At 37.2% G+C, this 27,949-nt stretch overlaps 1 protein-coding gene across 3 annotated transcripts; it reads left to right on the top strand.

Moving 5' to 3' along the window:
* Positions 1-83: 83 nt before the first annotated feature.
* On the top strand, positions 84-27,860 carry kirrel1b (kirre like nephrin family adhesion molecule 1b). 3 transcript variants are annotated; one of them, XM_056744682.1, is made up of 15 exons: positions 84-448; positions 15,494-15,646; positions 16,578-16,727; positions 17,639-17,796; positions 17,883-18,033; positions 18,120-18,225; positions 18,312-18,460; positions 20,182-20,309; positions 20,594-20,720; positions 20,805-20,905; positions 22,113-22,329; positions 23,383-23,490; positions 23,837-23,943; positions 24,394-24,510; positions 24,624-27,860. In XM_056744682.1, exons 1-15 carry the CDS (start codon positions 376-378, stop codon positions 25,182-25,184), a joined length of 2,406 nt encoding a protein of 801 aa, XP_056600660.1. In that variant the 5' UTR covers positions 84-375; the 3' UTR covers positions 25,185-27,860. The 3 variants fall into 3 exon arrangements, with proteins under 3 accessions (XP_056600660.1, XP_056600661.1, XP_056600659.1); XM_056744683.1 differs by having other exon boundaries at positions 23,837-23,961; positions 24,430-24,510; XM_056744681.1 differs by having other exon boundaries at positions 23,837-23,961.
* The last annotated feature ends 89 nt before the right edge of the window (positions 27,861-27,949 follow it).

Below are 27,949 nucleotides of genomic sequence, written 5' to 3'. Positions count from 1 at the left end.
GAGAGAGAGAGAGAGAGAGAGAGAGACCCGCACAGAGATTAGGAAAAAGAGAAAGAGAGGGAGCGCGCGATCCATCGGCGCAGTACCGAGCGAGTCCTCCGGTTAGCTCCGAGCTCTTCGTCTCTCAACAATCAAAAACAGAGATTTGCTCAAAGAAACAGAGATTTTCCAGCGGGGGCCGTTTGCGGTGATCCATTGAGCCCGTCCACCACGCATCAAATTCGGTTCTGCTGAGGAGAGAGAGGGGGGAAAGAACGGTGCTGAATGAACAGTGAATGAATGCGGAGCGGTCCAAAGAGGCGTCTGGACGCGGACCGGTTCGTGGGATTTCAGAGTCCGGAATAAAGAGGGACGAATTGATGGTGTGTTCACAGAATGACGGCGGACCAGATTGGCATCATCATGACTTGGCTGTGGATTTTAACTTTGACCATCAGCGTGAACAGAGGTAAGACACCAGCTGCCATCACGAGACACCAAATGCCTCCAATTACCCCGCGTGTGGCTCTCGATACGATTCAATTCAATTAACGTTCGTCTGTCTCACATTATCTGTCACACACAAGATGTGTCAACTCGTGGTTACACTGTATCTTGCGCTTTGTTGGATGCGCTTTTAAAACGTGGGTGTACGCGGGTAGATAACCTCAGGTGTGTATGTATCAATTAATGATTATTTTATTCCGCTTTTTTTCGATCTAAATAATATAGCCTACGGACAATTGGGCCACACACACATAGACACGCATGATGTGCTTTCACATGACTGCTACAGGGCACATTTAGCAGGATCATGCGTGCGATCCGATGCCTCGCAGCTCGTGCCATGTACGTTCTATACTCGTATGCGTGACTGTGCGGGAGAAACCCGTCATCCGCGAGACGCGTCACCTGGCGCCCGGAGGCGACGGAAACGCACGGCAACGTTTGGCGGGGAAGAATTCGCGGTATGTTAGCGCGTGGATGTCAGTAGCTACAGCTGAGGTCCGCGGACGGACGTGACTGCAGTGTTAAAGTGTAGCCGTGAATGAGAATGTGTTGTGGTGAGGTGGACTCCGCTTTGCCGCCAAAAACGTGTCGCTAGATTGTATTTACATGTAGCCTTTCGTTTTGCATAGTTTTTTATTTAAAGTGACATTAATATAAGTACAATAACGGAAATATGGAAAAGGGGCAAAACAATAGAAGTGGTACCATTTGGTGTACTGTATTTTAAATACTGTAAAATTAGTTAAATCCAGATGTTAGTTACTAATTATTGCAGTGAAAGAATATCTTAGATTTACTTTGGCAATGAGGTCAGACATTTTTTAGGATTGCAATGACTTGTGTATGTGTAGCTACTGTATAACTGTCAGATCACAAAATACACAGGCCACATTTCAATAGCTCATTATGTATATGTATATATATATATATATACCATAGAAAAATATGTAAAATATAAATACAAATAAAGTTTAAAATTATATAATTATATAATTATATATATATATATATATATGTGACCGTGGACGACAAAACCAGTCTTAAGGGTCAATTTTTTGAAAGCTGAAGAAATAAGCTTTCTATTGATATATGGTCTGTTAGGGACTATCTGGCGGACCGAAAACGGTTTACAATCCTGGAATCTAAGGGTGCAAAAAAAGCAAAATATTGAGAAAGTCGCCTTGAAGTTGTTCATCTCAGGCATTGTAGCAGGCCATCCGCTCACAAAAAGAAAGTTTTTATACATTTACGGTAGGACATTTTTAAAAAATCTTCATGGAACATGATCTTTACTTAATATCCTGATTTTTGGAAAAAAAGAACAATCGGTAATTTTTACACGAACAATGTATTTTTGCCGATAACTAAAAATGTTTCCGTGCTACTTAAGACTGGTTTTGTTGTCCAGGGTCACATATAGAAAACTTGATTTCTTACATATATATTGGCTAAATATATTCATACATTTCCTATTTCATATGTTCGAAGGTAACAAAAAACAAGTTAATACTATAGGCCTACATTGGCTAAAAGTTTATAAAAATATTTTTTAATATTTTCGCATAAAGGCTACATCAAACAGCGAAATAAATCTTTACATAGAATAATGTAAGGTAATAAGGCAGCCTCTTTGTGCTTCAGATTTTCTTCAGTGTTTCTGCAAATATGTGGCATGTAGGTCAGGATCAGAGAGTTTGTTCTCTCACATCTGATACTTGTTAGCAGATTTTCATGTGAAGATGCCGTTTCAAGGAAAGAGAGAGAGGTGATGAAAGCTAGAGAGTGAGGTAGGTTAGACGTGCTACCAGGAAGTGTCAGCAAGTTTATCTGATGGAGGGATTCAGAGAGAGAAGGAATGATGGATAGATCGAGAGTGGGAGCACCAAGTGACACAGACATGTTGTGATGGAGGGGTGGCATGATGGAGGGATAAGGAGACGGGCGACTCAATCTGTCAAGAGAAGAAATGTACAGGGGGAGAAGGAAAACATGGAAGAATGCAGGCTGAGACATGTTATTTTTTAATTAGTTTGCAGTGTTATCTTTAACATTCCTAGTGTGATCTCAAGAACCCTTATGTAAACGTATTGTGACCACAGTATGAACACACGTGCAAATCGTTTTTTTACTCATGTATAATGCAAAATTACATTTTATGAAACGTCTACATTTTCCTTCTCTCCCTGTACATATATATATGTATATATGATAATTATATAACTTTTTTTAAAACAGCATTGTCTGTTTTTGCAAATGAACTCAATGTTATAATTTCAACGTTTTGATCCATTTAACAGAACAAATTTTCACATTCCATACTGTTTGCGCTTGTCTATAAAGAAACACCTTTAGCATTACTGTACTTCTATTCACAGATGATCAGAGTAGGTTTCGGTAACCCATCTAATTTTGGCAGTATTGAGTATATATTTGCGTGTGGGTTTGTGGAAAGTGAGGGGTTTGCAAATTTACGCATCAAAATTAGAACTGACAGATTTCTATCACTCAACTCTGCCATAGCGAGAGAGACAGAGGGAGACATGACAGTGAGCCTGAGGGGGCTGTTTGTGACAGCGAGAAAACTTCAGAGGTGATCCAGACAAAGAAAGACAAAAGACTGCATTATATTCTTCAGCCTAAAGGTAGACAATGTACAAGACACTGGACAGCATAATACAGACAGTATACTTGAGTGTTGTGTGTAATCAAGCCAAACGCTGTCCTGAAGAAAAGGTCAAAGAAAGTTCTGTGTAAGAACAAGTTTGGGGATTTTTGCATTAATCTTCAAGTGAAGATAAAGGTTAAGAGTGAGTAAAAGGTTAGTGGAATTACGGTCATACTTTTTTTTTTTTTCGTTCAGCTTGTTCTGACCAAAAATTGCCCACTTAAATGATACGTGAAGTGACCAGCTAGTTTGTTTTATTTTCATACATTACGTTTAAAGGAAAGAATTAAAGAAATAGTTTGCCCAAAAATTCTTTCATCATTTACTTTTCATCATGTCATTCCAAACCTTCATCACTTATCAATTATAGAGTGACAATACATGCCATTTTTCATTGACAAGTCCTGGCCATGATTTCGGGTGTGTCCTCTGGAGGTCACATTTGTGAGCCGCATACGTCATCGAGGTTCTCACATTTCAGTTGAAAAAACATTTAATAAAATTAACATTAATTAATAAGACATATAATCATAGTAGTTTTACCTTGTAGCTTCTAAAATAAAACCTGAATTAATAAACCTTGATTTATGCGGTGGACAAATGCACCCGAAAATCCTGGCCGGGACGTGTTGGTCACCCTATTCTTCAAAAGACATTGGCCCCCATTGATTTCAACTGTATTTCTCATAATATCTTCTTTTTTGTTCCACACATTTTTACAGGTTTGAATGACAAGAGGATTAATAAATCATGACAGAGTTCATAGTTTTGGGTGAACTGTGCCTTTTAATTCAAATAATCATGTATTACAGTAAATATTGAGGAGTACAGAAAACGACGCAATATTGTTTTAGCATTTACATTGCGCGCATCCATTATAGTCACATCTCAGGGTTCTTTAATACACACAGGTTATTACTCTGTTTTTGTTAAATGCTGAGTTTGTTGCCGCCATCCCATTCTGATATAACATAAACCAGACTATGAAGCAGAATATACAGTTCTGCTTGTGAATATTTACTGTAGTAATATTGCTGTTAAGCGGCTCAGACTAAAATATGTACCTGTGCTGGCTCACATTATAAAAATGTTTTATGGAAAAGGCTATAATTTGTGATAGCCTTGAGTGTTGCCAAATCAGTGTTGTGTTGATATACAGTGACCCCATTCTGGTCAGCGCTTGCCATTTTAGGTGCAATATGCATGAGTGAATTACCTTCCTTTGCAAGTACATAACAACTTTGGCAAACACAACCAAGACTTTGTCTTGGTGTCTAAGACTTGCAATAATTACACAAGTAGAATATATTATTGTGATTAAAAGAGGAAAGCACTGTTAAGCTACTGCTAGTGGATAAGCAATATGATTTTTTCATATTTATGTGACCACCTTTTTGTTTCATCTAGCCTCAACTCTTGTCAAGTGTGGTAAGATTGTTCATGTAGAGTTTATTTTATTTATTCATCTAGTACTGTATTTATAAGACTTACAGTAGACAGATATGTTTTTTTAATTAGTAATGAAAACACGTTTTGGATGACACTTTACCAAATACATTCACGTGCTTTGAAATATTAAATTTGATTCATGCATTGATTTTTAGGTTGTATTACTGTTTATTACTAAGCAAAGTCAATGATAATTAGATTTTTTTTCAGGTGAATCAAACAGTGATGGAATGTTTCTTCCAAACAAACTGTTGGGCTTTATATGTGCATACCAGTCTATGTTTTTATTTGTGACGTTCACGTGAAAACCCGTGTTCGTTCTTTTTCATTGGCATGATATTTGTATGTCACCAAAATCATTTATGCAAATGTACAATCTTCATATTGTGGCATTCTTTTAAGTCCCACAGGCTGATTTTTATTCATACAAGCATGTTTCTTTTTTATATGAAGGTCACATTAACTGCCTTGGCAACCTTTACCATGCCTTCATAATTTATTTTAGCTACTTTTTAAAAGTGCTTTTTATGTGTGGGTTTTATTGTTTTACCCTTGTCCCAATCTTACCCTGTGAAAATCAATTATAAAAATGACTGAAACAGACAGTTGCCGTCCTTGATCCTTATTGGTCAATAGCTGTGGTTGAAACTTACTGCAGACCACATTTAATATCAGCGCAGAGATGAACATCAGGACAACATCTCATTTGTATGATAAGTCCATTGCATGTGCTGGAGAAATATCAGTCCCAGATTGGTCTGGGCTGGAGATCTCTCCAGTGGCTTACTGGTAGGCAGCATTAATTTTGTTAGATGAAAAACTGGGACACAGGTGTGAAGACATACATGCACACTCGGACAAGAATTACTCTAAGGGGAAGAAAATAAATAAGCACATATGTTAACATAAGCTTGTATACACTCTAGTCCACCCATTTTTAAAACTGTAACCATGTGAACATCTGGTTATGGCGTTGTTCTAAACTTTTTTTTGTGTTTGCCGCGGACTGTATGCAAAGTGTGTGCCCATGTACGAACAAATGATACTTTCAACAGGGAATAAAACTAAAATCAACAAGAGCAAAAAATAGGGTTAAATGAAAAATGGAAAGTTCACATGCAACGTGTGTTCAAATGGCTGTATCTATTGTCGTCTATGCATAAATCGACATTTATCATAAAAAGTGGGACAATGTTTCTCTAGTTTCTCATATATTTTTATATGAATAATAAATATACCTTATACAACACGTAATGAAATATGTGAAAAAAAATATATAAATATATCTTATTCTTTCATAATATTCTTTTAAATATTATATTGTATATAATATTCAGTATAATAGCATAAGCTTACATTTAAGAGAATGATGAAGATATGTTTAGGACTTTTAAAACAGGATTAAAATTGAGAGACAAACAAAACATTCCACATACATGTTTTATATAGACACCCTTAGTTTTTCGCCATGGGGCATAAACATGTGCATTTACAAACACGGGACACCAGAGCAAGGGGTCAAATCCTATGGGCCCTATTTTAACAATCTCAGCGCATGGTCTAAAGCGCAAGGTGCAGGTGCACTCAGGGCGTGTACAGATCCACTTTTGCTAGTTTAATGATGGGGAAACGGTCGTCGGGTTGTCTAAACGGGTTGTCCCTATTCTCTTTATGAGTAATGGGTGTTTTTTAGTAAACAAGTCAGAGTCTCATCCAGCATTCCCTTTAAGAGCCAGTTGCGCAGTTGGCGGATTCGCTATTTACACGGCAGAAATCGCAAGAGATAAGACTGGACACTTCAGAGAGGAAACACATCTGCTTGTGCGTGAGGATAAAGCGCGTGAGCAGACCATCTACAGGCCTTGCGCAGAGTGTACGATAGCACCCTATATCTCAGATAAATGTCCAAAAGTTGGTTAAAATGTCTTTAATTATATCTAAATTACATTATGATATTCCATTCCATTTTCTACCGCTTATCCGAACTACCTCGGGTCACGGGGAGCCTGTGCCTATCTCAGGAGTCATCGGGCATCAAGGCAGGATACACCCTGGATGGAGTGCCAACCCATCGCAGGGCATACATTATGATATTTTAATTGCAATTCTAATTGTCACTCTTTTTTATTTCTTAAAAAATATTATTTCCTAAAACAAGTTTTTACATTTACATTTAGTAACTAAGCAGACGCTTTTATCCAAAGCGACGTACAAATGAGGTTAACAGTGAAAGCTTTAGATCTTAAACAAAATACCATTGATATATAATTGGATAAATTTGATATTCTTTGCTGTTTCTGATTATGCTTTGTCACCATGTCATGTACGGGTGATGTCATTAGTGATCTTAAAGCTTGTGACATCATTTTGTTGTTGAACTGAATGCATATGTGAGAGTGCAGCAGTTAGCACAAAGAACATAGCACGCCATGAAGGGGAAAATATTTTTTGCTCCGTCTCTCGTTTAAATAAATCTGTTACTATAGCAACCCTGGAAGCAGAGGCTTGAGAGATGGGGTGAAGTGGGGGAGTGCAGAGACCTGGTAACCATAGCAACTCACAAAGGGACTGGCAGAAACTTACAGAAATATATGAGATGCTATAGGTTAGGAAGAGAGAGAGAGGAGGAGAGAGCAAACAAGGTGAGAATGATTACAGTGGGGGGACGAGCGCTAATTGGACAGGACAATGTGCCTCATCCAATCAGAAACAGAGCCCTGGTCACCATTAGCCAATCAGGTAGCTGGCAGAAAACAAAGCACCTTCCATGCACTAGACGGCGTACCATAGTTAAACATGACACATGGAGAACTAAATTACACTGTATGATCCAGAAACACCAATGCTTACAAAAACATGCCTGAAATAATAAGGTAGGTTTGCATTTGCAAGAAAATAAATGAACAGAATAATGACTGATTAATAAAATATATAAAATAGATAATAAATTAAATATTAAAATAAAATAACATAAAATGGTATTTGTCTTGTAATAATACAATTACAAGCTTGTTGTGTTGTCAAGCAAATATTCCACAAAGCACCCATAGGATGCTATCCTTTTTTTGTTTAACCATCCACTATGTTTATTGCTTGGCTTTAAGATGATCTCTGACATGGTAAAGTACATATGACATTTGGCAATGACATGTGTAAATGGATCTTGGCTGTTTAGTGGCCCTCAAAACCAACTGTGTGAAATAGCTAGCGAACATATATGCTCCCTTATGCGTGTTCACTCACATGCTTTCTGCTCTATATAGTCAGAATTAACTCTTTTAATCGTCTGATAATGTTAAAGTTCTTATTTATTTTAAAACAAGCTTTCGAATAGAATATCGTGAATGAATGTCACTGCATAGCCTAACCTTCATGTCTGTGTTTTAAAAAACAAATCTATGTTTTAAAAAGACGTATGAAAGATTTAATAAAGCAATACATGAACACTCCAAAGAGACATTACTCCCTAGATTGAAAAGAGAACATCATATCTTCATCTTCACTTTAAATCTCTAGAAGTCTAATAAAGAATTAAACTCAGTTCCTTGTAAACATTACGTTTTACATTCTTACAGAAAGCAAGGTTTTGTTTTTAAAATAGCATTTAAAGGGATAGTTTACCCAAAAATGACAAATCATCATTTATTCACCCTATTTTTCATTTCAAACCTGTACGACTTTCATTCTTCCGCAGAACACAAAAGAAGATATACTGAAGAAAATTGGTAACCGAACAGCACCGGCACCCATTCACTTCTATTGTATGGACACAAAATCAATGCAAATGAATGAGTGCCAGATATCAACATTCTTCAAACTATATTTTTTGTGCTCTACAGAAAAAAAGAAAGGTTTGAAATGACACGTAGGTGAGTAAATGAATACAGAAGAATTAACATTTTTGGATAAACTATCACTTTAATGGTTCAATGACAAATGATGATATTCAAGATTATGAAAAGGACAAATCTTTTAAAAATCTAGTTTAAGTTTGTTAAAAACGTTCTTATGTGCAAATATAGTCTGTGCTTATGTTTATTCATTTAAAAAACAAATGTATAGTTTTCTATGTATTGTTTTACTTCTATTTAAAAAGTATTTTGGTGCATTTTAAGTATTTATTTGATAGATAAAATATAGTAACATTAGGAAATATAAAACAGTTAGGTCACACACTGACTGAATTGATAATTTTATATAAATATTCTTTTTGCTTAACAGACCCAAAAAATACATGTCACCTCATTGGCCCTATAAATTAAAGATCACCCTTAGGGGACTTGTATGTGTAGTAGTTTAACTAAAGATTTTATGTTAAAAAAGTCCCATTATAGTCCCATATTCCTTTTTTCTGACAGAATGAATTTTTTGTATGGTTTTACATGTAAGGAAAGTCTTCACATTGCATAGTAGCTGTCCATGATCCTAAAAACATCCTATTGGTTAGTTGTAAATTAGTGGACATTGCATCCAAAGTGATGCACATGAAATATACTGCAGGGACGATCCCTGCCTCAGCAACCTGGGGTAAGTTGCAACTCTATGGCACAATAGAAAGAGCAGCATTAATCACTATAATTATAGGTCTCAGGGTTTGGGTCATACCTACCCACTAGAAATGAACTTGTAACCCCTGGAGCAGCAGCCCAGACTATTCCCAGAATGACTCCGATTGCAGGGGAAGGACTGAACTGTCCAAATTTTGGAAGAGTTTCCAGGCATTCCCAGACATTCTCATCACCATTGTGGTCGGTTCAGGTGTAAAGATGATTCCACATTTCCTTTTTCTCTTTTTTTATTTTAACTGCCATTAATACTAATTAGTCAAACCTATTTTTATTTATGGCATTAAATCTTTTTTATGGACTTGATAGTTCACCCGAAGTTTCTGTCATCATTTATTCATGTCTTTCGAAACTGGTTTGATCCTCTGTTTTTCTGTGGAACACAAAAGAAGATATTTTGAAGAAAATTGGTAACCGAACAGCGCTGGCACTCATTCACTTCTATTGTATGAAATGTTCTGTGCCCATACCATGGAAGTCAATCAGGTCCAATGCTGCTTGGTTCCAATGCTTTTGTGTGCTGTATAAGAAATTAAAGTCATACAGGTTTGAAATAACGAGGGTGAGTAAATGATGAGCGAATTTTCATTTATGGGTAAAATGTCCTTCCTTTTATGGATTTAGAGGCTGTTAACCTAACACACGTTCTCTTCCTCGGGCGTCCACACTCACACACACTCCGTCTCTCTCCTGTGTACACACACACATTTTTTGTCCCTCTGCAGTTTCTTGGGCTCACATGAAACACGCACACACAAGCACATTCACTCAATCACTGCTCTACTGCTCTTTTTCATGCGCACACATACACACATTAGATTTGCAAATGGAAGCGGCTCCACTTGAATGAGTGGGTGCACTGGAGAATCGAGAAGGACCAGAACGAGAAAAAGAGAGAGACAGAAGATAACAGGAGATGTGATTCCCCTCTTCCTTAATGTGTCTTTTGTGTTTTTAGCTTGTCTGTCTCTCTTAGGATACCCTCCTTTTTTGTTACCATGGTAACGACATGCTACCCCCCCACCGAGTCTGTCTACCTCTATCTCCTTAGCCCGCTTTCGCACTCATTCGTTTCCCTGTTACCATGGCAATGGTTCTCCGCATCACCATACCTGTTCATGCTTTTTTGCGTTTAGGAGATTGTCTTTGTGTTTAGGCTTGATAGTGGGAGAAGGCATGCGTCTGTCAGCCGGTTTGTTTGTCTGTAGGTTTCAGGCGTGTTGTTCGTCAGACTATCTCGATATTGCTGATTCGCACCCTCTCTCTGAACGCCATCAGTGGAGACTGTCTGCACGGGGTGGGCAGTAACACGCACACCCATAAAGAGAGATTTTTGGGGTAATTTTTGCAGACGACAGTTGTTGCTATGGCGACAGAACTTTAGGATTTGGACAGATGCAGTAGAGGGAGGAATGTGGGAGAAGGAATGGAAAACGAGCTTGAGGTAACTGGATGTGCTGGTGGGCGGAAACATTTTGGGGAAACGACCCTCTGCACGTTCCAATTTTTAATGGTGTGCTGGAGAACCAAAAATGTCAAACAGCCTACAGCAGCTGTTGTCGATGGAGTATCTGATTTTAAATTTTGAAGAGAGAGAAAGATTGAGTGAGGGATTAGGTATAAGCATTTGCACTGGGTAAAATAAATAAATAAATAAACCCTTTTTTATAGTTTCAGCCAGGGTGTTGCTATGTGGTTGCTAAGGTGTTGAAAGTGGTTTAGCATGTCGCTATATAAATGTTCTGGTTGACTGATAGAGGGAAAGATCCCATTCCCAAATCTTTACAATATTCTGATCCCTGGATGTAACTCTGGTCCTCTTTAGCAAACATGCTGGTAAAACTCCTGTAGTGTAATGGTGACTCAAGATCGGTCAATTATCAGTTTGCCAAGTCAATCACACACTCTGTTTAAAGGTCCAGTGTACGAAATTTTGTGGCATCTAGTGATTGCGAATTGCAGCCAATGGCTCACTCCCCCTCCCTTTCGAAGCACACCATGGTGAATTGCAAGCAAGTGGACCTGCGGTATATGTACATAGAAATAGCTCATTCTAAGATAATAAAACACTAAATTTCATTATGCTTATTTCACCTTTACTTCACCTTAAGGCTTACTTACTTCACCTTTGAAGACATAGTTATGTATATTATATTTAATTTCTGTCAATAGATCCTCCAAAAAATGACATACAGGACCTTTGACACAATTTCTTTTTTAGAAACAGATACTGTATACAAAACGGACCATGGCGGTCTTGTTTAACCTTAACAGCAATAATTGCAAATATGTGATTGATGCTGAATATAGTTTACCAAAACTTTTAATCGAAAGAAAGACAATGAAAAAGATCCAAGGAGATGGGTGCCAGAGACATAATGTTTGGTGAAAACCTTTCAGTAAAGAACCAAGGAAGACAGAAGAGGAGGTTGTAAAGGAAATGCCTCACATTCTTTAAGTGCTGAGAAAGAAAAAGTGTGTGTGTGTGAGACGTGATGATACCATCTGATATTACGAAATGGAAAACAGACAATTTTTAAGGTTCGAAAAGGGATATATGTGTATAGAACTAGCGAAGCACTGTCCAGAATGACTGAATTAGCAAAATTGGAAAAGAAAGAACAATTAAACTGAAGCCATATAATACAATTGAAAGATGAATAATCCGAGAGAAACAAAGAAAATAAATAAAAAGGGAAATATGATTTTGTGTTACTTGCATATAATTAAATCAATCGTTTACCTTTTCTAGCTTTGATATACAGCTGAAATACCACATTTTCTTTTAATCAGCATTTTTAGATGTATTGTGGCCATTTAAATCCAGTGTCTGGTAAATATCAACAAAATCAAACCTCATAAGTGACAAAATCATCCAACTGCAATGTGAAATGACAAGACAAATGAAAACTCTGAAAATCGAGGTTATCACATACATTTTTTTTTCATCTTTCCCTAAATACATTTACAAATAATACGAAAAAGTTAATATGAACTTGCTTTATTTGCAGTATTTGAGGTCTGGAAATATTGTTAGTGGTTCACAGAATGAAACAAAATTTTACCTAAACACCTATAAATAGTAAATTCAGAAATACTGAAAATAATTCTGAAATGGTCTCTTAATTTTTTCCATATCTGTACAGTAGATGTGATTTCTACTTTCCACCATACAGCAATTGCTCAGAGTTAACTGCCATTAGGAGTTGATTTCATCATGATTTTTAGTTTTTAAATGACTGCCTGCATTAGTGTTATGCACACACGCGCAAACACAATTCTGACTGTAGATTTTTCAACAGCATTTCTCTAGGCTTTAATGTTTCTCCCAACGCATCACTTTATACACAGGATTCCTGGGATGGGAAAGATATGTCAAATTAAATATTAATGAAATGCAGTATGTTTGGCGAGTCTTTTAAGCTGTCCTGTTTCTGTGCCACCGCTAATGTCGAGGGTCACCGGGTCCCCTTGAGGCCCCTGAGTGACATTTGAGTGGTTTTACAGAATGTCTCTACGCATTACCCACTTGTACACACCATGCCGATGTTTACAGACGAACATTTAGGGGTGTGTGTGTGTGTGCTTTTTTATGTCCATGGTTTGTTTTTGGTGAATACTTTGCACTGAGTGTATTTTGGGCATAAACAGTGTCACTTCTATTTCTGTGTATTTGGGTGACATTGTATGTGCGTGAACATGGTCACCTTTTAGATGTGATCTTTATATATATTCTTCCAAGGCAGTGAACATACCGTGTCAATAAATAAGCTACTGCTTATTTAATATGACTGAAATATGTAAAACTACACTAATCTATTGTGTGTTTATATAAGTGTGCATTTAGGAAAGTATACAAATTAAGAGGTGGGAAAAATGAGAGTGATGAAATGCAACGCAATGCAAAAAAGCAAAGGTGTGTGAGGCCCGGCTGGGATATTGACGGAAAACCAGAGGTGTAAAACTATGAATGGACAGAGTGAATGAAAGTTATGAAGGACAAATGTAATATCATAACCACAGTAAAAAGCCAATAAAAATGCGAAGCAGGGAAAGAAAGGTACGTTATGAGGGCATTTGAAGGTAGGAGGAAAGGAAAGAATGGGTGGAGTCCGAGAGGAGAGAAGGACGGAAACAAAAAGTGACGTTGTATCTGTTTGCTTCTCTCCTCTGCTCCACTTACATTTCCCTCAGGAATGAGTGGGAGAGAGCGAGAGGGAAGTGGGAGAACTCTATTCACACTTCTTCTAAACAGATCAACAAACAGAAAAAAGAGACACGTGCCGCAAAACAGGTAGATAAGGGATAAAACAAACACGCAAAACTGGACAGACGTAAATACACAAGTACAAACATGTGTGTTCACTCAGTGATGTTAATGTAAGCCGATGTGTGCAGAGAGGTAAGCATGTTTACTACTCCTAAAAAGCAATTAGCACCACCACAGAGAAATGAAAGGGTGAATAAAATATGATTATAAACAGATGTTAGGGAAATTAGAAAATGTCCATGAAAACGAACTGCAAAAAAAATAAGGAAGAGGACAAAGAAAAGACGCAGGCAGGCCATTATGACATCATTGCTGGGTGTTTGCAATGCAGCATTCAGCTATTTAGAATACTTATTTTTAAGACGTTACTCAGATGCAAGCAGAGATTTTCAAATTACGATCTTCTTTCATAAACTATAAAATAAATATTACAATTAAAGAGAAAGATTTTGGTGCAACCAAAAATGAAAATGACTCATCCTCGGGTTAAACCTGTGTAAATGTCTTTGTTTGGTTGAACACAAAGACAGATATTTGTAAGAATGTTAGCAACTGACAATTCTACGACATAATTGACAACCAAAGTAGAAAAAATTTAAATGTACATTTTGCTTTCCTAAATATCATCTTTTGTGTTAAACACAATAACAACAAAAATATTTCAAAAATATAGTCAATGCCCTGGAAATGTCAGTTGCTAACATTCTTTCAAATATCTGTCTTTGTGTTCAGCAGAACAAAGAAATGTAGGTTTGGAAACACTTAAGGGTGAATAAATGATGACAGAATTTTTTATTTTTGGTGAACTATCCCTTTAAAGTGAAATCCTTATCCTGGCTGTAATGCTCTATCTCTTCGTGACGTTTTGTACTTGGCTGTACTTTTCTAAACGCTTACATTTTGACACTTCAGAAATGTTTTGCTGATACTGTAGCATCTGGAAATACTTCAATTTTCAAAAACACACATACAGACTCACAAACGGCAAGTTGGTCTTTGAATCAGACATCAGATGTTTTGTCTTTGTTCCGAAGGCACTTTTGCATCACTGATGAACCGAGTGAAGCTGTTTTGAGCATTCTGATACACGGGCCAGTGTCATTAAACGCTGTCATAAGCAGCTGCGCCACAAAAAAAACATGATGTCATGTCCTGCAATCCAATCACAAGACAAGGACAGAGGAAATGAGAGGGACGGCTGGTTTTATTATGGAAACTGAACGCTAGAACATCACGCTTAAAGACCACCGAAGTGCCTTGAACTGAGCATCTTTGTTTGATACGTTGATGTAATTTCTACTTAAACAGAAAGTTTGGTAGGATGCTTCAGATTCTTGAAAGCATTTGATTGGTCCGAAAAATGGATTAGAAACAGAATTATATCATGGTAGTCGATGGTGGCCAAAAACTTTTTGGTTCAAAGCATTTTTTAAACATCTTTCTATGTGTTAATCAGAACAAATAAATGTATACAGATTTGGAACAACTCGAAGATGAGTGAATGAAGATTTTTGTGTGAACTGTCCCTTTAAGGCTAACATTAATAAAAAGACAAAAACCTTACATTTTAAAGTCATGAGACCATGTTTAAGCTCAACAGAGTCATTCTCTCACTTTGTATTTCCACAAAAGAAATAAAGTGTGACAGAGCACTGTAACGAGCAAAGACAGGATTTTGGGAGAACTGTCCCTTTAAGAGTGAGTGATAGAGTTTTGTTTAACAGCTGTAAATGTAAACCTCCTGAGGCACACCCTTTCTTTTTTCCTCCTTTTATTAACGAGTTTTGCCTTAATTAGCTAATTGGTCTGTTAGCAATATAATCCTGGAGGAGTGGAACGCGCCCGAGGAGGAGAGAAAGGACGAGAGAGTGACAGAATTTTGCAGAAATATCTCTTACTCGATGACGTTATGCTGGAAGTATTTAGTATGTGGCCACAAGAGTCTGTGTGTATACATAAAAACAACCTTTAATGTCCTCTTAGTATGGGAGGACATCTTTAACACAATGTATATGCAGTTATTTGAAAATCACAAGTTGTTTCTTTGTCTCTCAGTGGTTGGTGGTCCGCGGTTCTCTCAGGAGCCGGCAGATCAGTCAGTGGTGGTCGGCGAGAGGGTGGTTCTGTCCTGTGTGGTGTTTAACTATACCGGCATTGTACAGTGGACCAAAGACGGACTTGCTCTTGGCATCGGAGAGGATCTGAGAGGTGAGAACACACCCAAGATATGGTTTGTTACATCGTTTTGATATAAAATCATACATTTACCTTCACACCAAGTTAACCTGCAAATATAACTGGCACACAAACCTGTGGTCATTATCAGAATTGAAGGGAAATGTAATATTGACACACTTGAAAATATTTGTGAGAACATTTTTAATTTTTGTCTCTAAATGTGCTTCACATAAATGCATAGCCAAACCTGTGCGCACACACAAACCTATGTACATGCAACACATGTGCAACACATATGCAACACAAATGCAACACATATGCAACACGTATGCTTTCTCTCTCTATCCCCGTCCTTTAAAATTGATTTAAAATCGATTTAATAAACATTGTTTTCTTTGTTCAAACAGTATGTTCTTCCTTTGTCCTCTGTCCCAATCTTCTTCTCTTTTTTTAGACACGCTGATCTTTTGTTCGCACTCTAATCACAGACACATACACATATAGATGTGCAAACACACGCACAGGTTAAACGTCTGCTCGCTGATTGGTTGGGCTAAAGGATGATGTAATCGTTGCCAATACTTTTGTCCTCCTGGTATCCAGATCGATGATGTCATAATGTGTGTGTGAGAGAAAGCGTGCAGTCTGAATGCCAATGGGTTGAAGTGCTGCCCTCTGGTGAACAGCACATGTCCTACAAGCTAAATAAATGAATAGTGTTATTGCCAGCAAATCTAATAATAGCAAATCAAAATATGTTGTAATGTGAATGAGACATGAGAGTTTTCAATAAATTTGTAAAGAATATTTAAATGCATTCATGGTGGAAATTACTTGTGAGGTGAAATCCTCAAAGAGAGATGTTAATGCTTTGACGTAAAAATAAAATTGGACTACATATACAATTTATGCTGGACATTAACACGATATGAAATTAGATATTGGCATGTGTGTGTTTCAGCATGGCCGCGGTATCGTGTTTTGCGTATAATGGACGTGGGGCAGTTTAATCTGGAAATTACGTCAGCAGACCTGTCGGATGATTCACTGTACGAGTGTCAAGCCACTGAAGCTGCTTTGAGATCCAGAAGAGCCAAACTTACTGTTCTTAGTAAGTGACTATGTACTATTATTTAAAAGTACTGTAATGTGCTACCAAACATGGTCCTTACAAAAAAACAAGTGTATTAAAATTTGTTAGTTTACTTCTTTTCAGCTAAAAAGAATAACACTTTCGTTCTAGATTTATGAGCTTTTCAGAAATGTACTTAAATATACTTCAATCACACACAAGAATAACTTTACTGAGAGAAAATCCAAGTATATTTCCCTCTACTTAAATATTTTAAGTACTCAATTATTCTTAAGTCTTCCACTTATACTTGGGTTGTTGTTGTATTAACAATAGTAAAAGCCTCATTTAACATTTAGTAATGTCATAGTTTACTGGGAGTTTATAGTATATTAGTGTACTTTCATAAACTAAAAATGTGCTCTAATCATTGAACTATACTATCAGTAAGCTGTCGTTGCAGTCCAAACAAAAACTCTAGTAGTCTCAAGTATTATAGAAATAGTACACTTACTATACTACTAGTACTTTCATATTTGTATAGTTACTACAGTACATAAATAATATAAAATTAATACTTTAAAATATAGGCCTACTTAAACTTGAACTTAAGTATATACAAAGTATAATATATATAGTATATACTTAATACATTTAAAGTATACTTTATTATTAATACTTTTTATGTTATTTATATATATATATATATATATATATATATAGGTTTGTACAAGTGTGTACAATTTATAAAGTCTCTGTATACATGATAAACCCAAATACTACAATACTGTAATCTGAGTATACTGGAAACACCTTACTACAAGTAAAAATGTAAAGAATTTTAAATATCAAATGCATCAGGATATAAGTATTTATTTTTATAAAAGAAGTATCTATCTATGTGCAGTGTGCAAGTAATGTGTGTCCATCTGTCTGTGTGTTTTTTGTAGTCCCACCTGAAGGTCCTGTTATTGAGGGCTCTCCAGAGATCCTGTTAACTGCAGGATCCACATATAACCTCACCTGTGTGTCTCGAGGAGCGAAGCCGATGTCGACTATAGAATGGTTCAAAGACGGGATTATAGTGGAGGGAGCACTGACTAGCACTGTGAGTGAAAACACATTAATTATCACAATCATGTTTGACACATGAATACAAAAACATCTCATCTTTATGTCTGTACTTTTTTCCAGGAGGTGTTATCAGACAGAAAGAGAGTGACCACCCGGAGTTTTCTGGAGATCCATCCATTGGATACAGACACGGGACGAAATTTCACCTGTGTGGCCGCAAACCTGGCCACCCCGCTGGGGAAGAAGGCCACTGTCACTCTCAACATCCACCGTAAGTGTTCCTGTTTGTACTGTACATCTTCTTTTGCCGTTCATCCAGGCAAAGTGCCCTGACAATTATTCTCTCTCGCTTTCAAGATCCTCCCACAGTGATTCTGTCCATAGAGCCTCGCTCTGTTTTAGAAGGGGAGAGGGTTAAGTTTACCTGCCAGGCCACGGCCAACCCTCCCATTATGGGTTTCAGGTCAGTATGTTTAATGTGGGTTTATATGCTGTTCTCAATGATTTGATCTCAATTATGTGTTAAATATGCATTTGTGTTTGTTTTAGGTGGGCTAAGGGTGGTGTGATTTTAGACGGGGCGAGAGAAAGTGTGTTTGAGACCACAGCAGATCACTCGTTCTTCACCGAGCCTGTGTCCTGTCTGGTGTTTAACCCGGTGGGCAGCACTAACGTCAGTATATTGGTGGACGTCCACTGTAAGTTTTTTTTGCAAAACACCATATACACATGAAAAAAATTATTTATTCCGCTGCCAATGCGCATAATTCAACGCAGTCTGTGGTAACTTATATGCAGGTGTGACTTTCAGTAGTATCATTCATAACAGCTGAAAGTACTGTACAGTATGTCTATAATTTATGCAAGGGTATGCAATATTTTTGTAAGAGTAAACTGAGTTCAATCATTTCTCACAAGCAAATCATTAAAATGTGCGCCCTCTAGTGTGCAAACACCACAATGTCTTTGTAAAATAAATGGTCCAATCAAAATTGCCCATCATTTTGCTGTCAGGTTTGAATGTCTGCTCAGTAGTTTCGGGATTTACAAATAACTGAATTTGCTAAGCATTCTTTTACAATACATTTACGATTCTTGACTCCAAATAGTCTTTGAGTGAGTTTTCTACAAGCGCTCTTTGAAAAACATGAATTCTTGTGATCATCTTTATGAACGTTTCTCAGCCTAAACCCCAAAAGTTATATAAATTGCTATACGCACATTCATATTAATAAGTGAGGATTTTATTCAAATGCTATGATTTATGAGATAATTGAATATGTAACGATTTATTGTTGGGGTACGCCATTGGAAAAGAAGTGTGTGAAACACTGTCATGTGGAAGGAAACTAGGCAGATGTTGACTAGGACAGCGGGACTTCATTTATTTTTATTTAAATTTGAGGATTTAGCTGAGTGCAGCAGATGTCTACCAGACTGCAGAACTCAAGTGGAAAAAAACATAACGTCTCTGTATCTTTTTACTGAAGTCATATACTGTACGTGAAAACACAGCAACTGCACGAACAAAATAGGCTACGCATGCATGCAGTACTGTATGGGCACTTTTCTCCGAATAAGCTTGTTTTTTTTAAATAGCTTTCAACAATTTTGATAAATCTAACACATGAGTGTCACCGTCTTTGATTTTTTCTTCAGTGTTTCTCATGGATAGGCCTACATGTATTTATTTTGTAATAGTAGGAAGGGGATGACATTGCTTCTGTCAACCAGGATACATATCTCTATATTTTTATATATAAAAAACATTGTAACTTTTCTTAGATACAGTAAATAGTAAGTGCGATATTATAAAGCCAATATTGTTTCCAAAGTTTAATACCTGGCAAGACTTGTTGGATGTGGAAACCTGAAGAGAAATATTTGCTGTTAAAATGCATGTGCATTGTAAAGGGTTCCCACTGGTCATGGAATTTCTGGAATATCATGGAATTTTAAAAGGTCTTTTCCAGACATTGAAAGTCATGGAATTTTATGTATTTTTTGTCTAAGTCATGGAATATCAGAGATTTTTATTTGTGACATATTTTTTTTTTCAATTTTTCAAAATGAAATTTTTCTATACTGTATGTTTTAAATATGTTTTTTTTTTTACATTTTTGCGTTTTGCACAATCACTTAAGTCAAATGCAGTCATCTGTAGCTCTAAACCAAGGCAAATTTCAGGAAAATGTACATTTTAAAGAGCTTTGTCAAAAAACAACCACTTTAAAGACTGGGTTTCATTCAATATAGGTCATGGAAATTCAACTTTTTAGTCAGTGAAAGTCAGGGAAAAGCCAGGGAATTTGACATTTGGCTTAGATTGGGAACCCTGATTGTAGCAAAAGTGGTAGTTTGCTGGTGTTTTAGTGGATCTGGATCATGTTTTTTCCATTTCTTACTCTTTTCCCCATAGTTGGTCCAATTCTGGTGGTGGAACCAAGGCCTGTAACAGTAGATGTTGACTCTGATGTCACACTCAATTGTAAATGGTCAGGAAATCCTCCACTCACCCTCACATGGACCAAGAAGGGCTCCAGTATGGTGAGTGCACACTTGCTGTAGTACTGTACACATCTCTTATCTCATAATTTCATGTTTTAAAGTGAAACTTCAGCCAAGAAACATAATTTCCCGTTGTTTTATTACCTTATTCTTCGAGAAGAAAGTCATATTCAGTTTGGATGCCTTGTTGGTCTGTTAAACATGGGGAAATTTGGTTTCTTGGCTGAAGTATCACTTTAAAGATCTCTGTATTATTTCCCACAAGATGGAGCCAGACTGAAAATTTTGAGCAAATCATCAACTGTTTTTCTCTCTTTGTTTAGGTCCTCAGTAATAACAATCAGTTATTCCTGAAGTCTGTTAGTCAGGTGGATGCTGGGCAGTATGTGTGTAAAGCCATTGTTCCCAGAATCGGCGTTGGTGAGACCGAGGTCACGCTCACTGTCAATGGTCAGTAATTCAGTATAACTTTGCAAGTGTACTTTGGTGATCTCGAAGTGGCCATATTTGCTAATGTTTCAAATGGTTCTCAAGGTCCTCCGATCATCTCAAGCGAGCCAATCCAGTATGCCGTGAGAGGAGAGAAGGGAGAAATCAAGTGCTACATTGCCAGCACCCCTCCGCCGGACAAAATTGTGAGTTGAAATCTATGTTTGTGATATAGTCAGTACACTTGTATTACAGTGCCTGTCATGAAGCTGTTGTTGTTTTATTTCTTCTATCCCTTTGCTGAGATTATATCATATAATACTGTTAATATTTTTTCCAGTTTGTTGCCTCTGACTTTACTTTATATTTGTCCTTTCCTTATCACCTTTACACTATACCTGATTGAACACCGTGTGAGAGAGAGAAAGACATTGTGCCAAGAAATTGTGAAAGATAGAGGTCAAGATGATATCAAATGAGCGATGAAGGGAGGGGGTAGAGGGTTAATGTCCTGTACCTTTCGGTTATGATTATGACCAGAAGACGACAGTACATGACAGATGAGTGAATGAGCTTTTAACAATCTCAGCACTTAACTTAACCCTCATCCTCTCTCTCTCCTTTTCTGTCCTTTTGTCACCCTCCTCCTCTTTTACTTTCTCCTTCATCAGTCCTTCAAATATCATTTTTTTTGCTATATCAGTTTTTAGTTTTAATTGAGTGCATTAGATATCTATACATATGTACATAAATGTGTAGTTTAATTCAAATGTATTTATAAAAAATGCTATTTGCTACATGCTGTACATTTATACTGTACGTCCCTCTCTCTCTCTCTCTCTCTCTCTCTCTATCTCTCTCTGTCCCTCTCTCTCTCTATGATTGCTTTCTGGATAATGAGACATGGCACAACAGCGCCGGCCTTAATGTGAAGACAGTGCTTATGAAATAATGAATGAGGACAGATAAAAAAGGAGTGTGAGAGTGGCCCATATGCTTGTGTTCATCACCCTTTCATCCTTCCTGTTTCGCCCCTCGCTCTCGGTCTTTTTGGTGTTAGCTTGAGAGGGACATTAGCACTGTTAATATTTGATTGCGCGTTCTTCATTTTGTATGAACTATCCACTCTCCCAGAGTTCAGAACAAAATCCTTAAAGTGATTTTGCGTCTGCGAACTTCTGAGAGAGATTTTTGTGTTTTCTCTTTTTGCCTTGTGGTTTTTGATGTTGCTTTTATTTTTCTTTGTCAGTTACACAGTTTTTATTTATGCTGTATTATATTGACATGACATTACATTAAAATGTAAAAACAACTGAACACATCAAGACAGAAAATGTGTGTTTTTTCTTACATTTTAATGTATGACTTTCTTTTCTAATTATTCATGTGTTTATGTGAATGTTTGTGCTACAGGTGTGGGCATGGAAGGAGAATGTGTGGGAGAAAGAGAGAGGGACGCTGTTGGAGAGATACACAGTGGAGCAGAGCAGACCTGTGTCACAAGGTGGCGCCGTTCTCTCAACTCTCACCATCAACAATGTCATGGAATCTGACTTTCAGACCACTTATAACTGCACTGCATGGAATGCTTTCGGGCCGGGAACCATGATCATTACTCTAGAGGAGACAGGTCAGAACACACAAATGTTTGTTTTAGTATACTGGTCGGGACATTACATAGACTTTCAATGATTTTAAAACACATTCACAAAAAGGTGCGTCTACAAATATTCTCCAGAAATGTTACAAATCTTATAACATTTATAGGTATTTTAACTGTCAGACATAACATATGTACACTGTCAGAAAAAAGGTTCCAAATTGTACCTTTTCTGTCGCTGTGATGGTACCCTTAAAGCAGGGGGATTCAATTAAAGTTCCAAGAGGTCTGGTCTTTATGTTTTCTTACAAACGGAGGTCCAGACAATACGTTTTTTTCTAAATAAATTAATATGTAATCAATTTAGCCCAGTTGGATATACTGTATAAAAGATATGCTATTTTATTAGAGCATTTGTTTAACATTTTGATATCCACAGTAAGTATGTATAGGAACTGTGGCTTAAGGGGAATGCCCTCTTAATAGAAGTCTGATAATTCATATTTGTTAATAAAAAAACTACTGACAACATGCAATCTGAAAATGTAATGTAAAAATTGAAATGCTCATCATAAACAGAAAACAAGGTTACTTCCTAAAGGAGCTTTTCCATTCCATTTTCACTTCATATCAGAAATACTTCTATCTTTGAATAATTTCCCAATTGAAACGTTGTTCATTACAAAATCTGACCCTTCTAGTGAAAACCCAGCAAATGTCCTTCCTACAGAATACCGAATACAGTGAAAATATAACAATATCTTCAATATTGACTGATCAATAATGCTAAAATCGTTTTTTTTTTGTAATTTATAGCATATAGGGCCGATTTCAGGGACAGGGTTTAAGCCTAGTCCCAGAATAACTTAAATGTTAGAGGTTAGAGCTTGGATTGACACATCTTAAAATATATCGGTGCGATTGTTTTATCTCAAGATGACCACCATTGATCTTTTTTTCTAAAGTATGTTTTTAAAAACAACTTAAATATTCTTATTTAACAAGGCCTAGTCCTGAATTAAACTAATCCCTTCTATGTTATTTCTCCAATACAACATCTCTATTATGTCTTTCTTTGTGTAGATATAGTGCCTGTAGGAGTGATAGCAGGTGGATCTGTTGGATCTTCCATTCTGCTGCTGCTTCTTCTGTTTTCTCTTATATTCTATATCTACCGACAGCGCAAAGGCAGTAAGTACATTTTGTTTCAACTATTACTTTTAAGATGTTTTATAGGAATAGTATTTTTTGTTTATTTTCAAAGACTCTGATAACAGCCTTGTACAGCCAATACTAAATATAACATACATTTTAACCTGTTGGAGTTAGCCTGCTGTTCAATCCAATCCAGTAAACGTTATTTAGGGTTTCTCAGGTGCTATCTATACATACTATACATACATATATTAACTGTATAGTTACTTTGAGGCTAAGGTTTGCCGAAGAGCATCGTTAGTGTATTGCTGTCAAAACATGAAATCCTATTTTTTAATTCAATGTTATGAGGCTTTGTGTCATTCATCTGTTACTCTTCCAGGTCGTCGTGGAGTCACGCTGAAACCGGACATTAAGGTGGAAACGGTCAACAAGGAGAGCCACAGTCTTGAGGAAGAGACTGCCAGTGCATCCACTGCAACCCGAATGGTAAAGGCAATGTATTCTGTGAGTATCAGTAGATAAAGCAGAAATTACAGTGTAGCGCAATTTGAAATTCACTGGTAGGTTTATAAAAAAGCAGATATAAAGTGCATTATGGTGCAACCCTTGTATTAACGATAGATATCTAGTGCAATATGCTAATCCAACCCATGACTTTGACATTGCTAGCGCCATGCTTCGGCAGTTAGGACACAGGAACTTTTAAAAGCCCAGTTCATTCTCAACTTTTAAACAATTTGTTGTTGTGAGAGCTGCAAAAGCATGAAAAGACCCCTTTAAAGTAGTGAATAAAAAGTGACCAATCATGGACACTTTCATGTCCACAAACATCTATTCTTCTCCAGTTGTGATAAAGCTGATATCCTGTTTTCCTCCCCCCTCCCTGTTCTTTTCCTCCCTCTTTCCCTGTGTCTGTTTTGTCGTTTGATGGTTTAGTTTCTTCCCTCTGTCTCCCTCTCTCCCTCCACACAGCCTTTCAAAGACGACATGGACCTGAAGCAAGACCTTCACAACGACACTATGGAGACCAAGGTGGATGAATACGAGCCTAAGGTGAGAAACTGTTTTATTTTGTGTCTGTTAGCTTTTAAACAATCTACAGGCTAATGAACTTGAACAAACTTTCAGATATTTTTCACAATAATAGTATACGTTTGCAATTTCAGGACCCCACTAATGGCTACTACAACGTTCGAGCTACGACGCACGAGGACGTCCGAGCATCTTCCCGCTCCCTGCTCTACCAAGAATTCCGTCCTCCGAATCCAGCGTCGGTATCAGCAACAGCCAGCGGCCCGGTGCACAACATTCACCCTGCGCCCACGGGCCGTTACGAACCACGGCCGGGTTCCCGAATGGCTCACAACACATATTTTAACACCATCGCCAGGGTGACACAAAGTCAAGCACCGGCCAACCCCAGCTCCAAGACCACGGACTATCCTGGAGATCGCGGGCTGCTGGAATCAACCAATCCCTTAGCTTTTGACAGCTATGCTTATTCAACAACACCTCAGTACAGATTAGGGTTCGCCCCACCTTTGGAAGGAGGACCGGCTTATGAAATGTATCCTACGGGACCTACGGGACAAGGGGCAGGGACAAGTCAAGGGGCGGGGCAAGAAGCCAGTGCGGGAAAATACACCAGCTCCGCCCAATTTCCATATGCGACCCCTCCTACGGAGTACTCGCAGAGACACACGCAAAGAATGCAGACTCATGTGTGAGACAAACACACGCTGGCACATTTGTGCCCACAAAAGTCTCTTTTCTACCTTTACATCAATATTGCGATAGATGCAGACTTTACAAAAAAAGAAAAAGTGCCAAATTATTGTTGAACAAAAAAATGAGCCAATCAGAAAAAGAATACTCATAAGAGGTTACAGCGAGAGAGCATGCACCATAACACAGAGCATCATCTACCTTACAACCAAATGTGAGGTAGAAGAGACAAATCCAATTCCCAGAAATTCTGTTCTCTCTTATTCTTCATGACTGACCCTCCACGCCATAATAAACTCCTGCAAACCAACCATTGGACGGTTTTTGTCTGTGTGAGGTGTGACGGTCAGTAGGAATGACCAATAAGAAAGGCTGGAGGGCATCAGAAGCCACCTACTATAGGAAGTGAATGCCCAGTGAAAGCCAGATTGTTCTGCACTGGATAGGACTGTGCATTTTGTGCCACCACACAACTTAATAAATACGTCGTGTTTTAACATTGTGTGTATTTGGGGCGGGCGCACGATGATTGTATTATTTACTGCAAACGTACAAAATAAGCAATGAACCTTGCAGAAAAGTCAATCATAAAGTTGACAATCGTTTGTGAAAACATGTACTGTACCTCACAACAAGCAACTCGGTGGAGAAGGGTCACCCAACACATGGTTTCTAAAGCGTAATGCCTGCACTGCCCAAGGATTAGCTTTCTGCTGCCAGTTTGGACTCTTCTGACCAGGATGGAGATCTGAGTATCTGGATAAATACCACCAGTGCTTTTAACTCTGAAAGCTGGAGTTTGTAACATTAAGGATGGATGTTTTTTAATAGACGCTATTCACCAGACTCTCTCGTGAACACAAGCTCTGCCTCCTTCCAAGAAAACCTCACAAGTATTTGACACTTTAAGTGTTTATATATATAAATGTATGTGCGTCTGAGTGTTTTCGCTCATGTAATGTGCAGGATGATTTTGAATGTGCAATCTTCATTTGTTCGGTTTCTTTTTTCTAAAGTGTCCACGTATTCGTCCGTCACTTTCAAAGTAGAGTAGTGTGCTTTTCCATATTTGTATCTAGACCGAATTGCATTTGAAAGCGCTTTTATAGTATTTTTCTAAGGTGGTGAAAAAACGATAAAAGATTGAATGGTTTTTGGTAAGCAGTGTAAAGGGGAAAAGTGGTTTTAAAAACATTTTTAACAATTATGATTTGTACATTTGTCTGCATTCTGTAAAGGGAAATTGAGCAGAATTGATCATTAAGGTTAAAAACTAAGCAGCGTCATTTGACCCTTACGTTTTTGAGACACCAGTGTCACATGATAAAATTGATATGCAAATTGAAGGGCTTTTCCCTGTTTGACTCTCAACAGACTTTTGTCCTCTGCAGTCACTCAACGTTTGTGCAGAACATGTTTCTCTGCTGTTGAGTTTAAATCTGACTGGATTTAATTTAGCCTGAACTGAAGACTTAAGCCATGGTACAAAATAAAATAAAAACAAAATTGTTCAAATTATGCAATGATTATAAACTCCACATTCATGAGAAAGAGAACTGTACAGCACTATGTAGATCTTAACAGGAGAAGCTATTTCGAAAATTTGGCTGCTTAATAATATTCAGTCAAAGTTCTGTTTGTGTACAATGCTCCAGATATGAGCTGATGTCTTACGGGGGATCCGGGTTATGTCCAGGTCCCTCGCCTTGTCGCTCACCCCCATTCTCCTGCCTACTTTGCTATTACATGTACAGGCAATAAAACATGAAAATATTAAACAAAAATTGTATAGGTTCTCAAAGAATAATTTCTTAACCTTTTCATACATGGTCATAAAGAACCCTTTTTTCCACCAGAGTGTGGTTCTTCTATTACATTGTGTAGTGTAGTAGCGCCTTTATTTTTATTAAGTTTTCCATGAATACGGTGCATTTTGTGTCCCTTTAGTTTCTTTATATGCCTTTAAATCCCTTTAACTGCACATTTTACATAGAAACTCGGTTTATGTACACATTTTCAGAACCTAAAATGGTTTACATTGCATGATGATGTACATTTTATCACTATACTATACAAATGCTGGGTTATATTAAACAAACCCAACTGGTGGTTTATAAATTGCTGGGTGAAATATAAACAAATATCAAATATTTCTTTAAAAATATTTAAGCCAACTTTTGGGTTGGTCTCTTTTGAGCCCAACGCTGAGTTGTTAAATGTATGTGATCCCTGGAAATCAAATCCATAAGCCTTTAGAGAAAGAAAACATTTCCCAACAATAAAAGTAACAAATTATTTTGCTTAGTTTCTGGACCTGTTTTGTCCCCTATTCATGGAAAGTGCATAAATAAATTCAATTATTTCTACATATCCAACATGTTAATGTACCATGATGGTTTGGAGAGTGATTGAGCAGGGAAAAATAAATGAATTGTCAAATGATCAAACTGACATATCAAAGATAGATTCATAGAATGGGAGTTGAATATTAAGTGATTAGAATATGAATTTGAGCATGCATGTATTTTTAATGTGACCCCAGTTTCATTTTCTCATGTTTGTGTTAACAAGGACTGTACTTCATACTATGAGGAACTTTATTTTGTCATACATTTTTATAGTTTCATTCATCTTTTCATAATGTAAAATACAAAATAGAAATATATGAGTTACGTGCTTTGTCCCATAGTAAATTCTACACAGGATTTTGTGTAGAATTTCTGTAAGTGTTTATTTTTTTTGTACATGGTTATTTTTACACAGTATT

This window comes from Triplophysa dalaica, chromosome 3, assembly GCF_015846415.1.
Source record: "Triplophysa dalaica isolate WHDGS20190420 chromosome 3, ASM1584641v1, whole genome shotgun sequence".
In the NCBI taxonomy this organism is placed as follows: domain Eukaryota; kingdom Metazoa; phylum Chordata; class Actinopteri; order Cypriniformes; family Nemacheilidae; genus Triplophysa; species Triplophysa dalaica.
The sequence above is the reverse complement of the archived record's forward strand: the minus strand, read 5'-3'. Positions and strand labels throughout refer to the sequence as shown.